We start from the raw sequence: 17,923 nt of genomic DNA on the forward strand, positions 1-17,923 counted from the left end.
GTCCGTTCACACCACACAATAAGTGTGTCGTCCAACACAGTGAACAACACTTAATCGCAAGGACTCAATATAGATTCTCACTTCGATTTGCTCTCGTCAGAGGTGCCCTCCCAGTGAAGTACTGAGGAGAGACTTGTTCCTCGCTCCAAGAGCGATAATGGAACAGCGCCTCTCCACGCCAGACATGAAGGGGTATATCTTTCGGTCTCTTCCATTATTCCTTCAGCTCAAGGCTGCCAATCAGCATTGCTCTTCTAAAACAGGAGAATGACGTTTCGTTAAGGCGACCAATCCGGAAATCTGTAGTATTGGCATGAGTGAGATTTTCACTCTGCAGCGGAGTGTGCGTTGATACGAATCTTCCTGGCACATCAACACTGTGCGCCAGACTGAGACTCGAACTTGGGACCTTTGCCTTTCACGGGCAAGTGCTCTACCAACTGAGCTACCCAAGCACGACTCACACCCCGTCCTCACAGCTTTACTTCTGCCAGTATCTTGTCTCCTACCTTGTTGTATCGGCGTTTGGCGTTTGCTGTCACATTGTGAAAATCTCTGAAATTGCGTGCTATGTGTAAATATTGCGTAGGTTGGACGCTCCCACACAATGTAGCGGAATTTGCTTTTGAGCCGAACACGGTGTCGTTCCCCCTTTCACTCGGGCACACGCTGTCTGCTTCACAGGTGGCCGAGGATGACTTGTCCTCTGAAGGGACCGGCCTCCCGGTGTGTGGGCTGCCTCTCTCGAACTAAAAGCACATGTGACCGTCGTGTCTGGAATGTATGTGTGTACACCAGGCTCGAGTATTTCAACCCCTGTGCGCACTTGTTATTTGCATATCATTTACATGAATTCATACAACATTGACTTTATCTTATCGAGTTTGGATTCGAATGAAGCGTCTTGATGTGGGGAATATGATTTTGAGGGCTGAATATACACTCCTGGAAATGGAAAAAAGAACACATTGACACCGGTGTGTCAGACCCACCATACTTGCTCCGGACACTGCGAGAGGGCTGTACAAGCAATGATCACACGCACGGCACAGCGGACACACCAGGAACCGCGGTGTTGGCCGTCGAATGGCGCTAGCTGCGCAGCATTTGTGCACCGCCGCCGTCAGTGTCAGCCAGTTTGCCGTGGCATACGGAGCTCCATCGCAGTCTTTAACACTGGTAGCATGCCGCGACAGCGTGGACGTGAACCGTATGTGCAGTTGACGGACTTTGAGCGAGGGCATATAGTGGGCATGCGGGAGGCCGGGTGGACGTACCGCCGAATTGCTCAACACGTGGGGCGTGAGGTCTCCACAGTACATCGATGTTGTCGCCAGTGGTCGGCGGAAGGTGCACGTGCCCGTCGACCTGGGACCGGACCGCAGCTACGCACGGATGCACGCCAAGACCGTAGGATCCTACGCAGTGCCGTAGGGGACCGCACCGCCACTTCCCAGCTAATTAGGGACACTGTTGTTCCTGGGGTATCGGGGCGAGGACCAGTCGCAACCGTCTCCATGAAGCTGGGCCACGGTCCCGCACACCGTTAGGCCGTCTTCCGCTCACGCCCCAACATCGTGCAGCCCGCCTCCAGTGGTGTCGCGACAGGCGTGAATGGAGGGACGAATGGAGACGTGTCGTCTTCAGCGATGAGAGTCGCTTCTGCCTTGGTGCCAATGATGGTCGTATGCGTGTTTGGCGCCGTGCAGGTGAGCGCCACAATCAGGACTGCATACGACCGAGGCACACAGGGCCAACACCCGGCATCATGGTGTGGGGAGCGATCTCCTACACTGGCCGTACACCACTGGTGATCGTCGAGGGGACACTGAATAGTGCACGGTACATCCAAACCGTCATCGAACCCATCGTTCTACCATTCCTAGACTGGCAAGGGAACTTGCTGTTCCAACAGGACAATGCACGTCCGCATGTATTCCGTGCCACCCAACGTGCTATAGAAGGTGTAAGTCAACTACCCTGGCCAGCAAGATCTCCGGATCTGTACCCCATTGAGCATGTTTGGGACTGGATGAAGCGTCGTCTCACGCGGTCTGCACGTCCAGCACGAACGCTGGTCCAACTGAGGCGCCAGGTGGAAATGGCATGGCAAGCCGTTCCACAGGACTACATCCAGCATCTCTACGATCGTCTCCATGGTAGAATAGCAGCCTGCATTGCTGCGAAAGGTGGATATACACTGTACTAGTGCCGACATTGTGCATGCTCTGTTGCCTGTGTCTATGTGCCTGTGGTTCTGTCAGTGTGATCATGTGATGTATCTGACCCCAGGAATGTGTCAATAAAGTTTCCCCTTCCTGGGACAATTAATTCACAGTGTTCGTATTTCAATTTCCAGGAGTGTATAAGCAATGAAGGTCAGGAGACCCCGACGTCTTACAATGTGACCTGGGAGTGGCTGGTGCACAGTAAGCTTCTGACTTGAGAAAAAATCTGCTGGGACAAGCAGAGGAAACAAAGTTGTCGTTCCTCACAGGTTTCCCATCCTGTCCAGCCGCCGACCAGTCCGAGGGAAGACTATTTCGTTTTTGAAGAAGGAGTCCTTCACCTTGTCAACGGAATTTAACGCTCGTCGCCATTTCGCAGACTGTTAAATTTTCTCGGTATGGTCCTATCATAGATCAGATACCGAAACACTGTACTGAATTATATAAGAAATCTGACTACGATAGTCTCTTTACTCTCTGATTTTTTTTCTTTTTGGGAGAAATCTGCATTTACAGTTATTAATTAACACATCGAAACAAAAATAAGAAATTAAATACATCATTGTTACTTGTAACTAGGGGACCAACCCTCTGTAGCAGCATATATCTGATTTCAATTAATTGGTGCCTCTTTCTTTGTTATTTGACCTCTCGGCTTATGTCGACCCTGACCTGAGTTAGGGAGTCACAACATCAATGCCAAGTCTCTTATATACTGTCATATATGATCGGTTGAGTTTCTTAACTAATTAGCTGTAACGAAGCGCAGCATTAAAAAAAAAGGTAAAAAGTGTGACATTTCAAACCGGAAAATGGACCTTGTGCTTTCCGAGAACTCGGTGAACTCACATGGAGGTATGAAACACGTGGAAGATTAACCTGAAGACCAGAGAAAGTTGTAATAAACTCGTGAAAATCCTGTTACCCTCAGCGAAACAAACACCAGTATTTGAGTACCAGACAAAAAATTTCATGTGCAACTACAATTCAACAGACCGTCGGTCTTTGACTAAACATGTAAAATCTTTACGCTTGAAGATGCAATGTGGTGATTTTCTTTTGTCTATTGTATCCGACGGTAATGTAAACATTTGACACATTAAATCAACTGTAAGGTCAGATGTCTAAAGCTGTTCTACAGAAGGGACTTCGACTGTTTAAAGAAGTCGGCCGCTATAGCCGAGCGGTTCTAGGCGCTTCAGTCCAGAACCGCGCTGCTGCTACGGTCGCAGGTTCGAATCCTGCCTCGGGCATGGATGTGTGTGATGTCCTTAGGTTAATTAGGTGTAAGTAGTTCTAAGTCTAGGGGACTGATGACCTCAGATGTTAAGTCCCATAGTGCTCAAAGCCATTTGAACCATTTTATGTTTAAAGAACCGTGGTTCGCTATAAGCGTATTCGCTTATAACAAATAACAACCAGATACACAGTCAGAAAAGAAATGCAACACCAAAAAATAATTGATGTAAAACAATGAAATTTCTGGAATTAATGTGTCTAGATAACACATTTAAGTGATTAGCATTCTTCTTCTGTTGCTTATCCATTAATGGATGTTGGCGACCACAAGTTGCACCTTTCTTCTGGGAACCGCAGTATGTAATAGCTGCTCTACACTTTGTAGTCCAGTCCACTGCTTTATATTGTCCAACCAGGATGTTCTTCTACGCCCTTGTCTTCCTTTTTCCTTCAATCTTACCTTCTATTATTAACTTCAGAAGCATATATTTGGTGTTGCGTACTGTATGTCCTAGGCATGCAGTTTTTCTTCTTTTAAGCTCTGTCAACATTTCTCGCTGCTTGTTCATTCATTCCAGTAATTCGGTGTTGGTTATTCTCGCAGTCCACGGTATTTTAAGCGTTCTGCAATAAATCCACGTTTCAAAGGCCTCTAACGTCTTCGTTGTTGTCATATTTAGTGTCCATTGTTCAGAGACAAATTGGACTCTAAAGTTTAGGTCTAGGTCTGTGCTTCTAAGAATACCCTTAAATTTTATGAAGGCGTTTCGGGCGTTCTCTATGCGACATTTTATTTTCAAGTCTGTTCGCCAGCCTTCACAAAGCCAGGTTCCGAGGTATTTAAACTTGTTGATTCTTTGTATTACAGACTCTTGAAATCGTAGATTTGCATCTTTAAATGAGTCGGGTTTTCGTGTGACAATCATAAAATTAGTCTTTTGATGTTAATATTCAGACCTGGAATACTGCTGTAATCTCCTACTATGTTGACGAGTTGTTGAAGGTCATCTAAATCAATATCGTGTCATCAGCATAGCGAATGTTGTTGATGTACACTCCGTTAACCTTTATGCCTTTTTCTACGTCATCAAGTGCCTCCTCAAACACACTCTCAGAGTATAAGTTAAATAACAGGGGTGACAGTATGCATCCTTGTCGGACTCCTCTACATATATTGAACAAATCTGTGACCTCATCATCCAATTTAACCTGCGCTGTCAGATTCCAATATAAATTCTCTATACAGCGGTTATCTTACTCATCTATATCAATTCTTTTGAGAGCTTCCATGAGTTTATGATGTTGTACTCTATCGAATGCTTTTTCGTAGACAATAAAACAGAGACCTACATTTTTACCCTGATCATAGCAGTTTTATACTAGAACTTGTAGTGCGAGTAATGCTACCCTTGCACCTAAATCTTTCCTATATCCGACCTGTGTCTCATTAATGAATATGTCACATTTTTCGTATAGCCTTTTATGGATGATTCTCAAAAATATTTTCAGAGAATGGCTCATAAGACGAATGAGTCTATGATCTTCACATCTTCTCGCATTCCTATTTCTTTGTTAAAGGAAGGAAAGTTGATGATATCCATTTGGCAGGGTAATGACCAGTGTCATGAATTTTGTTAAACAGTTTGTGTAAGATTTTGATACCTTCTACATCAAGGAGTTTAATAAGTTCGATTGGAATTTCATCAGGCCCTGTGACTTTGTTGGTTATTGAGTTTTTGATGACTTTGTCGATTTCTTCTTTCATGACTGGAGTTACTGTTAAGTAGTTGTTCCTACAAGTCTCAACATTTGGTCTATCATCTGAAAAGAGGTTCTTAATGTAGTCTTCCTATATCTCTTTCTTCTCAATGGTATATAGAACTATTTTATTATTTTTTTGGTCAATAAGGAGATGTTTTTTTCTTCTATATATCCCAGCAGTTTCTTTTAACTTCTTCTGTAAGTTAAAATCGTCATGTGAAGCTTGCAAGCTATAAATTTCCTCACATTCATATTGTAGCCATTCATTTTTTCTGCTCTAATCTTTGATCTTGTGAGTTTCTGGATGTTATTGTACTTAGTTTGATCTGACTGAGCTTTATACCTTCTCTCTTCGTCCATCAATGAAAAATTTTCATCAGTCATGCATTTCTGTTTTCCATCTGTTCTTTTATATCCTACTTTTTCTCGAGCAGTGGTTAGCATAATGTTTTTCATCTCCTCCCATACTCTAGTACTATTTTCTTGGTCAATGAGAGGTTTCATTGTCACTATTTTGTTGTTGATCTCCTCGCTAACTTCACTTCATAGTTCAGGCTCTTCGAGTTTTTCATAAGCTATCTTTCTTTGTTGAGTTGGTTTTTTGTGTTTCCAAGTTTTCGTTTTTAGAGAAGCTACTAGTAGTGTATGGTCAGATGGAACACCTGCTCCAGAATAAGTGGATGCTCTTGTACCTGAAGTTCCAAAACGCTTATTAATTAAAATATAGTCTGTCTGGTTACGGATTATGTTGTCTTTGTTGTCAGCTGGAAGTTTCCATGTAGCCTATAAAGTCGTCTTGGTGGTAATCTGAACTATGTAATGGTGACTTTCATGTTTTCTTCTTGGTAGAATCGTAGCAGGCTATCACCTCTCTCGTTTCATGTTCCTAAACCAAAACAACCTACGAGGTCCTCATATCTGAAATCTCCCATTATTACATTAACTTCGTGATGTTTTGTAAGAGCAAACACTTCTTTGACTTGGTCGTAGAAAGAGTCCATTTCCTGCTCATCTGAAGCTGGTGCACGTACTTGAATAATATTGAGGTTTACTGGTTTGACACTGAGTTTTAACAAGACAACTCTATCGGAAAGTGGCACAAAATCCGTAACACTCATGGAATAGCGCTCTGAGGCAATAAGGCCCACTCCTCTGATTTCGGTCCTGTTCCCAGAATAAAATATTGTGCATCGAGCTGTAGAAGACATTCCACTGTCAGGCCACCAAGTTTCTGCTATACCAAGTATATCAATACTTACTCGTGTCATTTCTTGGATAACATTTGCTAGTTTTCCTGCTTCATATATACTTCGAACATTCCAGGTTCCAATATTAATTTTCTTCCTTGTGTTCATCTTTAACGTGGATCCAGTCAGAAATGTTCCCTCCAGAGATTGACAGGGGAACTATTTAAAACTCCGGAGCATTTAGAAATGAATGTATCTACCCAGGGGGGTACTCTAGGAACTCTGCCATGGTGGCATTCCGTTGCCTTCCCCTAAAATGTCAGCCGCTCCTAACATGGAGACAGACGCTGTTAGCAGCCGTCCGCTATGGATCAGGAGCTACTGAGCCTGTTGGTCCGCGAGAGGTATTTGATTTCCTTCCTACCACCCATATCTGGGAGGCGTTCCCCTGCCCGCCACCCGAGGACGCGCCCTCTAAAGGTTACAGGCTCCCCCGAGGGAAAAAGGTGTGAAATAAGCCATTGCAAATGTGAAATGCTGGTACATTAACAACCGGTGTAATGTTAGAATGTTAAACAAAAGAATGCAAACGTACATGCTTTGTGTTGTACAGACTGTGGATCTCAGTTTGTGGCATGGAGTTCCATTCCTGTTGCACATGGTTGGTCAATACAGGAACGATTTATACTGTTCGTGGATGACGCTGGAGTTGTCGTCCGGTGATATCCCATATGTGTTCGATTGGAGACAGATCTGGTGATCGAGCAGGCCAAGACAATATGTCGACACCCTGTACAGCATATCGGGTTACAACAGAGGTGTTTCAACGAGCGTTATCCTCTTGGAAAACACCCCCTGGAGTGCTGTTCATGAATGGTAGCACGAAAGGTCGAATCACCAGGCTTACCTACAGATTTGCAGTCAGGGCGCGTGGGATAACCAAGAGAGTGCTCTTGCTGTCATACGAAATCTCACCCCAGACCAAAACTCCAATTGAAATGCCAGTGCATCTAGCACGCAGACAAGGTGGGTGCATGTTCTCAGCTGGCCCCCTCCTAACCAACACTCGGCCATCACTGGCACCACGGCAGAACCAGTCTCCATCAGAAAACACAATAGACTTCCATCGTGCCCTCCAATGAGTTCTCGCTTGACATCACTGAAGTCGCAAATGGTGGTGGTTTGGAATCAACATTTCGTTTTGACACTGTGGTACCGAGCGAGGAGGCGCAGTGGTTAGCACAATGGACTCGCATTCGGGAGGACGACTGTTGAATCCCGAGTCCGGCCATCCTGATTTAGGTTTTCCGTAATTTCCCTAGATCACTTCAGGCAAATGCCGGGATGGTTCCTTTGAAAGGGCACGGCCTCTTTCCTTCTCCATCCTTCCCTAATCCGAGCTTGTGCTCCGTCTCTAATGACCTCGTTGTCGATTGGACGTTAACCACTAATCTCCTCTTCCTCCTCCTGACACTGTGGTGCATGATGCTGCTTACATTACAGTAAGATGCGCCAGAACCATACATCGAACTCGATGGTCTTCCCTCTAGATAGTGCCACGTGGCCTCCTGTAGCCCAGTGTTCTTACCACCGTACATTCTCGTGACCACCGATGCCAGTAATCATGTACAGTGGCTACAGTCCTGCCAAGTCTCTCTACAGAATCGCTGAAGGTACATCTAGCTTCTCGTGGCCCTATTATACAACCTCGTTCAAATTCAATCAGGTGTTGATGAGGGCGTCTTTGATGCCGTAAACTCATTCTTGACTAATACCAACTCACTACGTCCACCAAATGTAACTAAAGCGAGTATTTGAAGCAAACCCTCATAATGGCGGTACTAGCGCCACTGCTATGCGATTGGCGCAAATACTTAGTGTACATCATTGTTCAGACGTAGAAGCACGTCTACCAACTTCCGTTCATGTCACACAACTACTTCTTCCGTCAGCGTATCTTATCTTCTATTTCACAAGAGCTTATTCTGACTGTATTGAAAAGTATAACAAGTGAACCAACGTAATTATATAACAATTGTCTAACGTGCACTAGACTGGCAGCAGTGACGTCACTGTGCGAGTCTTTAGCGTCACATCATGTAAAGTTTTAGTAGTATCAGTTTTTATGTTTTTCTAGAATAACACTAAAATCGCAGTTTCTAGCGAAAATGTTTCCCCATAAAAAATCAAACTACATTTAATTTCCATCAAAAAGGTCCCATTTTGTTCATAGTTGCATACTAAAGAACACAAAATGGGGTTAAAATAGTTCCCGCGTTGCAGTGGATGGCTATACCGTAGAATATTAAAAATATTGTTTTAACTCTCTCAGCCAATACTGTAGATTCTATGGGCCAGCGTATTTTGTTGATTAAAAAGTGCTGCGCGTTGTTTTCACACCGCCGATTATCGACGTACCATGTTTATACTGTCATTCATTAGTTGCACGGATAGATGGCGTGAATTTGGATCTTGCGTTCGCGGTATTTCGTTCGTTATGATTCATTGTTTTCGCCTACAGATGGAACGTACTATTGGTTTTCTGTGTAAGAGAAATGGCGCGCTATGGTTTTTCTGATGAAGGAATTGTCGATTTGTTAGATTTTGGAGACATAGACAATGATCTAGGAGGTGAAGATGATTTAGACGACACAGGTGTCTTTGTCGGTGACTGCAGTACAATATATTCAGCCACAGAACTATAAAATGGTGGTGGAAACTGTTTTTTTATTTGCTTTTAGTACGAGCGTCAATTGCATTTTGATTACACAGTTCATTTCAGAGCAAGAAAATGACAATAACTGATTTCATAACCAATCTTGCAAACAGCTCCAAATAGGCAAAGCTGACCTGTCGGCTGACTGACACCGACATTTCCTGCATAATTTACCACCCACAAGCAAAAAACTTCAAAATCAAAGAAAGGAAGTGGGAAAGCTTCTCGCAGGGAGACACGTTATCAGTGCGAACAATGCTGTGAGTAATTGTGTGTGGAACTCTGTTTCAAAGTATTTCGTACGAAAATGGAGCATAAATCCATATAGAAAGTGCTTTTGTATTTAAATACGGTATTCAGCAGTGACCATTATCTATTTATAAACTCATTTGCTCTGTGAATGTATGACTTTTTGAATTTTACGAAAAGAATTTAGTATATAATAACATAATTTGTTCATGTTATACCAGACAGGATTTTGTTCCTAGTTGCATACTCAAGGACACAAAACGGGGTTAAAATAGTGTCAATTTTGTACTTGTACGTTCGACATTCTCCAAAATATAAATTTTTAAATACAGGTAGAGGTAAAGGTGGATAAATGGGGCCCCACTTTGTTTTTTTTTAATATAACATCTTTTATTTTTAGTATAATCACCTGAAATTAACATAAAACATTTCTCTAGTATGTCCTGCAATAGTTACGACATGTTTTGGTGCAACTTTTTAATATTTAAAACAAAATTTTATTTTTTCCTGATAGTCTGCATTTTGTTGCGTCAAGAATTTGCGCTGGTAATATAGGCCCCAAGGTAGTTTGAAATAAAAAGAAACAAAAATTTGAAGAAAATAATTTTATTTAATTTTTGTGTATAATAAAAGAAAGATTCACTCTGAACATTGTTAATTAGTCTACTGGTGGGATGATTTTCACAGCCTACGCCTAGTCTATTTGTCTATTTACAATAGTCACACACATAAGCATCTTTTTCGCATCCTGCGCATTCGCTGTGAGCCCACATCTCAGAGGCTATACACTGGACCTAAAGTTCACCTTTTGTGTCCTTTGAAAAAACCCCAGCACAAAATAGACATACAGTGTCGTCAGCATCAGGGACAGAAACACCAACTTCAATGTCTGGGAGGGATTCTCACGAATCAAAACCTACACTTGCCTCTTCAACTTCTTCACCTGATTTATGTTCATACACTAGCTTATTTTTCCTACTTGTTCTAGAATTTGGTTGCTTTCATTACCACCGTTCTTCATTGTACTGCTCTTTTCTTTTACGTCTTGTTTCTTCTTAGTTTTCTTATTTTTCTTTTCTTTTGCCTCTTCTACTGCACGTTTATAAGGAGAAGAAGTTAAAACAGCACAAGTAATGGGTTTAGGGCCTTTGTTTGTCAATGTTCTTTTTGGTCTTGGTATCGGCAATACGTCTTGGGGAGAAACATGACCAAAACGTTGCTGGGAAGAGCATCCTGAGGGCCCAGCTTCTGCCAAGTCTCTTGCAGATGGTGTAGTTAATGTCGATGATGTGCCAGGGTGAATGCATTGAGCTGATTGATTTTTGAAGGCTTATCCTTAGGAGTTCGCCATTTCTGGCTTTCAGAGCATCTACAGTCAGATTTTGAACGTCAATATCTTCAGATGGAGCAAAGTCAATATCATTAAACACTTTGCGATTTACAGGAAAAATTCCTGTGACTCTGAACCCTGAAATGGCTATTTCACCGGTTTGACATTTCAGGAATGCATTCCCAAGTAGCTCAGCAATATCGTATGGTCCAAGAGGCCTATTATTGTGCATCATCCATTGCATTATGTAGTCACTATAATGATTCTTAAGGGGTCCCATGAAGTTCCTATCTAGTGGTTGCAGCTTGTGTGTAGTGTGTGGAGGCAGGCTAACTATTATAACGCGGTGTTCACGCCTGGATTCTACGGACATGCTGATATGGAGAAGTATAGGGCCGGTACTGAGAGTGTTAATGGTATAAAATTAACGTTTGTCTTTACCTGAAGTGGGGAGGTGTTCGAGGGCGTTTAAAGGAACTATTTTGTATGTTGTTCATGGTATTCGCTCCTACACTGTATAAAAATTTGTAACTGCACGAATTTTTTCTCCCCCAGTAGAATTTTTCTGACCTTTGTTGACTGGTCCATTCAGGCGATTAGTCATCTTGCCTCGTTTGTCAAGTTGCCTCAGTTTTCCCTGATTAGGCCTCCGGTGTGGTAACACATTATTTCGAATGTTTTGCAATAACTGCGAAAAGCACATACGCCACAATCAGAATGTTTTTGGGGTAACACTGGATTGCGCAGAAAACTGCATTTCTGTTGGAAACAATTCAGGGATCTGTGCGTCAAACAGAAATAAATCGACAACAAATTTTGGAGAAAACACAGTTTATTAAAACATATATGCTTACTTGTGAAGAAGAATAATTACATGATATATGATACTTGTCTTGTATTACCACAGCAATTTTAATTTATTGTTCGTGACTGCGCCGTAAATAATCGAGAGAAGTCAGTTTAGTTGCACGTGGAGTGCTTTATCATGAATGAGCGAAGTGTTGGGTTATTTCACAATTGTTGGCCGGTTCCAGCAAGCGTAATACAGGAAACGGAGTGCATTGGGTGAAACGTCGGAGTAAAATCTCAGCAATCTCCCGTCAGATGAGATTGTTGAGAACGCATCTGAACAGAAACGGTTCAGTTGAAGCAGAGCACTTTTTTTGTCGTGATTGGGCACTGTGAAGTGATATTTATGATTTTGTATTACTGGAAAAGTGAATTAACGTCGATAAGGAAATTGGAGTGACGGACATACAGGATCATTTGGAAGAACCATTCATAAAATGTTTCCACCGCTACTTGCACATTTGGAGGACACCAGCAACTGTAACCACATACAGTACGATGGTGGAAAATTGCTGTTTACGGTACGTAATTGCAAACTAGATAGATTGACAATACAACTTCCGTAGCAAAGATACAGTGAAATATCTGTGACAAGTTAAGCTGTATGTGGATCGATGCTTGAAATTGTGCAGCCGAGCCATCAGTGATTCGGTCGGTCAGAACTGCTCTCTGTACACCTCAAACGGCAAGAGAATGCCACGAAAGACAAATGTCTCAGTCCGACATGTTCCGGTCCGCACATGGCTTTAACTTGGAGCGTTTCGTCACACAGTACACCCAGAAATGATTAAGAGGTTTTTTTGTCTCAGCGACAGACAACAGTCCACGGGTGTACTGTTCGAGCAAGAAATACGTCGGGAGAAACTGAAGAATCACAACATTAAGAGCTAATTACTTGAGTATAACTTTACAGTGGCCAGCGACCAAGAGGGTGCGCATTTTCCTTCAGACACTACAGCAGTCCTCGCAAGCGTCGGATTCTTTACGTGATAAGATATAGCACATTTTCTCAATAAAAGCGATCCATTAAAGCTAATTCTTGTCCTTACACACAAACATAGTTGATGTTTTTTTCCATAGTGGGCAGTTATGCCCGCAACCTTAGAATTTTTTTTCCGGGTGGCAAAGCAATTACAACTGAAATATTCTGAATTCAGATTGATGGGAGTGTCCCAAGTTAGCATTATAAATAGTCCTCTTGCCTCTTTTCACACGGTTCTCTAATGAAACTGGATTTAGGAGGCAAGGGGCTGAGACGCTTCGGGAAAGCAGTGTGATGCGGGCTGCTGCAGCCGTAGCCTCTTTCCTGTGAAGATACACTGGACACGACGTAATACCGCCGCCAAGTAGCACGTACTCCTTAGAAGGAAATATTTTTTTCTTCTTAATGTCACGCTTTCCTTTCCTTGTTATCAGATTCGCCAGTAATTTTATTCCGAATTAATAGATAAATACGAATCACTGATACTGCGAAGCGACCATTTCTCGTAAAATATCGATCAGAAGATGAGATCTGTCGAAGCACTCTCGGAAGAACTGGTCCATGGTGCTGTACAGGTGATGCTTCCTGCTCAGAAGCCAGTGATACTCGTCAGGGTAAATCTGTAAACAGCAAAACAAACAAGCGGTAAGTAGCAAGTGAAAGGTACTGTCGGTGAAAGATATGGCTGGGATCGGTGCTCGTGACAAAAGTGACGACAAAAATGAGGTATCTATTAATATGGAAGGTGGGAAGACGGTATCTGGATGTATGTGAAAGAAAAACCTTTGATGTTTAGATGAACTGAATTACCGGATCTGCACACTTATGATAGTTGAATAAATATTAATAAATAACTTGGCCATATTTATCTGTTGCACAACGGATAGCAGTAGGCCGTAAAATGGAAGTTTGCGAGGGAATACGTAAGCATGATCTCTGGTAAAACTATCACGTTTACTCAAGAACAGTTGAACATACTAATGTAACAAACTAATAAATTGGTGATGATTGCTGTCCTGAGTTATAAAATTACATTTACAACTGCGTCTTGAGGAGCCCAGCAAGATTTATTATTAATTATGAAAGGGTCAGAGGAATCTCTCAATAGCGACATTCCGTATTATTCGTTTCGGACCTCTTGATAAGTATGGAAGTGTGATTACGCATGTCAATCACATCGCGATTACGGGCAGCATGGGGTTCACGCCTGAGCCTCAGGACGTGCGCTAGCAGCGCATGTCGGGTGTTTCAAGCGTCAACTTCGCGTCTTAATATCTCGGGATGTAATCGGAATATTACGATGCAATCAACGCCATTGTGTATGTGCTTTGTCATGCTATGGATTGCTGAAGAAAAAATATTGGCGGTCCATTTAAAAAAACATAAGTTTCCGTTAAAAAGCACATATGCTTTCGTTTTAGAATGTTTCCAAATATGTACATTCATGGGCCCCAGCCCTCCATTGATACCGGTGAAAGTCGCTTTCCAATAGCTTTTCTTGTTCCAGAGATATTTTGGGTGGACAAGATAGCTGGGACACTCTGTATATACTAAGATGGTATCTGTTCTTTCGGACATGTTCGAAAGAACAGATACCATCTTAGTATATAAAAAATAATTTGGTTTACTTGATCCATAAGGACATCCATTTGAGGTAGTTGATCGGTTTTTGGTGATATTTCTATTGAGCGCATCATGGAGAAGCTGATATGAGACCCGGGATCACACTGATTCATTGGACAGCTATCATTGTACGGGTCATAAAATTTCATGCTTCTATTAAATAGTCTTTCAGCTAGTTAACTATTTTCTGCACTCTGAATTTCAGAGTACATAATCAGATAAACTTGCATATTGCCCTGCTGCGAAAGGCTAACACATATTCATGCAACCTTTTGGTTTCACAAAATCGTTCGTTCATGCATTACATAATGGCTTGAGATTTGCAGGCCCTTTTCTGTCTCTGTTCTGCAGGATTTATAAAATTGTGTGCTGTCTGATTACCTTGTAGATGTTTTCTGGGTCAAATAGCATTAAAAACTTTTTCTTCCGGCTTTGAATATCTCATTCTGCATATCACTAAAATATTAGGGATTGTTTATCACTACCTATGACAGTGATCTAAGATATTTCTCTCTATATCTCTCTCTCTCTCTCTCTCTCTCTCTCTCTCTCTCTCTCTCCCTTTCTCCCTCTCTCTCTCTCTCTCTCTCTCTCTCTCTCTCTCTCTCACACACACACACACACACACACACACACACACACACACTTTTATTTTTGATCCTTCTGATGAGCTAATGGCCAAAATTCTTTTTCACTACTTTCAAACTAGTTTCCCAAACTGCAATTTTAGTTTTTGCATTTATATTCATGATAAGGTAATAGAGATACAGCTCAATGATGCCATAATTAAAGTTGATATTTGTACTTAGTAGAGACAGCAGGTTATTTGTGTTTAATTCGAATGCAGAGTATCATTTATAGTGAAACTTTATGAGAAGTTAGAAGGATTTGGTGACAACAGTTTATCGCTAAACATTTTTCATTTGACGTCATGCATACAATGAAAATTTATCTTTCACTTCGGAAAACATTAAAATCTGTACGCTCTGATGAGTAGGAGATCATTATTTATGTTTTACGAAATTGATCTAATAGGTCTTTTTTAATTTCGTAATGCCAATGTTGCTCTTTTGCTGTAATTTGGAAGTACACTGATTTGTACCACCAATGTATGTTTCTTCTTAAGTGTTATGTTATTTCTTTTATTTTGATTTGTGTAATTTTGGACCTATATTTCCATATTTTGGAACTGCTGCATTATATATGAATGTTAATGGTTGGAGAGGAGGTAGAAATTTTTGTGTGCTTCATATCCCACAAGAAGATACCAGTAAGGGAGAGCATATCTAGAAATCAGTGGGCTTAATGCAGATATTGATAATGATATGAAATAATATGAAGTGTAATTCAGGAAAAATCAAGATTTTTTGACGGAAACAGTGAACTTAGTGAAACTCGTGCTCCCACCCCCCTCACCCCACTCCCACCCCCGCGCCAAACCATCTTTCCCCACCCCTTGTGATGACTGATGACTTATAGACGATGAAGCAGAAGTTTTTTCCCATATAACTTATAAATTATAAATAGTTGGACACATTTATTATATATCTCATTCAATTATGTAGTTGCTATTTTATTTAGAGTTATTTAGACTATTTAGGGTCTTGTAGATGGTGCTGTTGATCAACATTTTGCCGCGGATTTTTAGCTGTTTCAATTCTATAGTTATATTTTAGCCATTTACAATATTTTTCATGGCAAAAATCTTTACTTAAGTTTAGATGTGACAGAAGAGGTGCTCCCAAAAGAGCCTGTTTCACACACTCAAATTCTGCTAGTGCTGGGGCATCCCAATCCTAAGGAATTTCTTCCGTGTAAATGTATGCAGTCATGGTTTAGCTAAAATATATACACACCCAAACCATTTATAAAAATTAATGAAACTCTAAAATGCTCTAATCCGTTTCCTTTCTCTTATGATTTATCAAGTAGAATTCCTCATACAGTCACAGTATGTCCAAGAAATTTCATCTGGTGTCTATCAAATTCTGAGTTTTCTACATTAAACGTGACATCACACTCTTTGAAAATGCTCAACGGCCTAGCCAAAACCTCATTATCCTTTTCTGTATTCTCCTCTGCAGTCAACACATTGTCAACATTGGTGGTTAACCTCCCCCTTAATTAGCTGGAATAATGCTATTAAAACATCAGATGGATACAGTCCAACTGACATTTAATCTGAAAGGGAACATGCTAAATTGCTATGAAGAGCCGTAACATCCGAATTTTCTGAACTTTCGACATGAAGGGCACAGTGCAGTCTGCCAGTAGGAGTTGTAAGTCAATAGAATACAGGACTCTGATATGAAATTTTTTCAACAGTTCAATATTTGAACCAAATTAACTCCAATCGAATGCCATCTCTCTTCACAGATATTACTAACAACTGATTACTGTAGGAGCTCACAGATGGTTTAGTCACCCCTTGCTGTAACTTTTTTTTTCAATATCAGACTCAACTCTTCAGTTATAAATGGATGGGATACGATATGGCTTGACAAAGGACCTCTTATATTCCTTAACGCTGAACAACTATGAAAAACCCTTAATTTTCCAGGATGTCCAAAAATACTGAAGAACAACGTCACAGTACACCAAACAAACTGACTTTCACTATTTGATCTGCTTCCTCAGCACAGTCAACCAGATTTCATATTTCTTGGAACGTATATACACTTCATTGGCAATTATATGAGCACTGTTTTTATTCAGAACAGGTTCTCACTCAAATAACACAACATATATTTGGTAAGAAATTCCAGACAGTGGTTCAACCCTTCTCCCTAATCACACACTCAACTTCAATGTCGACTTATTAAACTTCAAAAAACCTTCAGCGCAAGCCAAGTCATCTCTCCTTTGTATTTGGGCAAAGAATGAACCACTAAAATCACAACTATCCCCACTCTTGGCACCATCACAAAACTCACGGAAAATCTATTACCTTGACGAAGAAGTTCAGTGCCCACTTGTCTCTTCAACTCTACACTTTTTACAATAATTGCTCCTTTCACTTTAGTCCACTGTAAAACAAGAGTAGGTCATGAACCTACATCTTTACACCTCTGAAATGTTACCTCATTTGACTCAGTAGCCTCGCTACCTTTTTCGAAAACACAAGACAAAATATCTTCATTAATATCTATGTGAAAAACAGGACCCATCAACGAATTAACAGTTTCCTGTCTTTCACTAAGCAAAAGTTCACCCACGTCTTCAAAACTAAGCATATTCAAGTGTTCATAGCTATTGTTTGTTATATTTACAGTATCTGAATTGGCAGCAGACAGCAGTTGTTAACCATATGGCTGTGGGCACTCCACAAATACATTATTCAGCGCATGAGATGATGGACCTCCACGATGTACACACCAGACTATTTTTCTACAGACCACCTTCACCCTTTACCGTACTACAACGATCGTGATCAAAGCACCTACTATTCCAATAGTCGCTACCTCTCCTAAAACAGCCACTCTCACTGCAATTGGGACTTCTATGCCGATGCCTGAACCTATCATTTCCAAATCTATCATATCGCAAATTACATCACCCATGATCATGATTCATACTTCTCTGTAGCCTTGGATCAGGACAAAAACATTACCATTCCTACCACGACCATTATCATGATTACAGTTATATTCAAACTCTTGTAATAAGCTTTGAAAACCTTTAAAGCCATCTTTCACATTACCAGATAGAATAATTTGATGTAAATATGAAGTCAGTTTCGTAAAACAAATTACAATCAAC

The 17,923-nt window shown here is 41.2% G+C and overlaps 1 protein-coding gene across 1 annotated transcript in view; it reads right to left on the reverse strand.

Moving 5' to 3' along the window:
* Positions 1-11,524: 11,524 nt before the first annotated feature.
* The window catches only part of LOC126485130 (venom dipeptidyl peptidase 4-like), a 293,595-nt gene continuing 287,196 nt past the window's right edge, over positions 11,525-17,923 (reverse strand). Inside the window, exon 16 of the mRNA XM_050108774.1 lies at positions 11,525-13,161. Within this exon, the coding sequence (XP_049964731.1) occupies positions 13,018-13,161 (144 nt within the window). The 3' untranslated portion in view covers positions 11,525-13,017. The remainder of the gene's footprint in view (positions 13,162-17,923) is intronic.

The sequence above is a fragment of the Schistocerca serialis genome, chromosome 6, assembly GCF_023864345.2.
Source record: "Schistocerca serialis cubense isolate TAMUIC-IGC-003099 chromosome 6, iqSchSeri2.2, whole genome shotgun sequence".
Taxonomy (NCBI): domain Eukaryota; kingdom Metazoa; phylum Arthropoda; class Insecta; order Orthoptera; family Acrididae; genus Schistocerca; species Schistocerca serialis.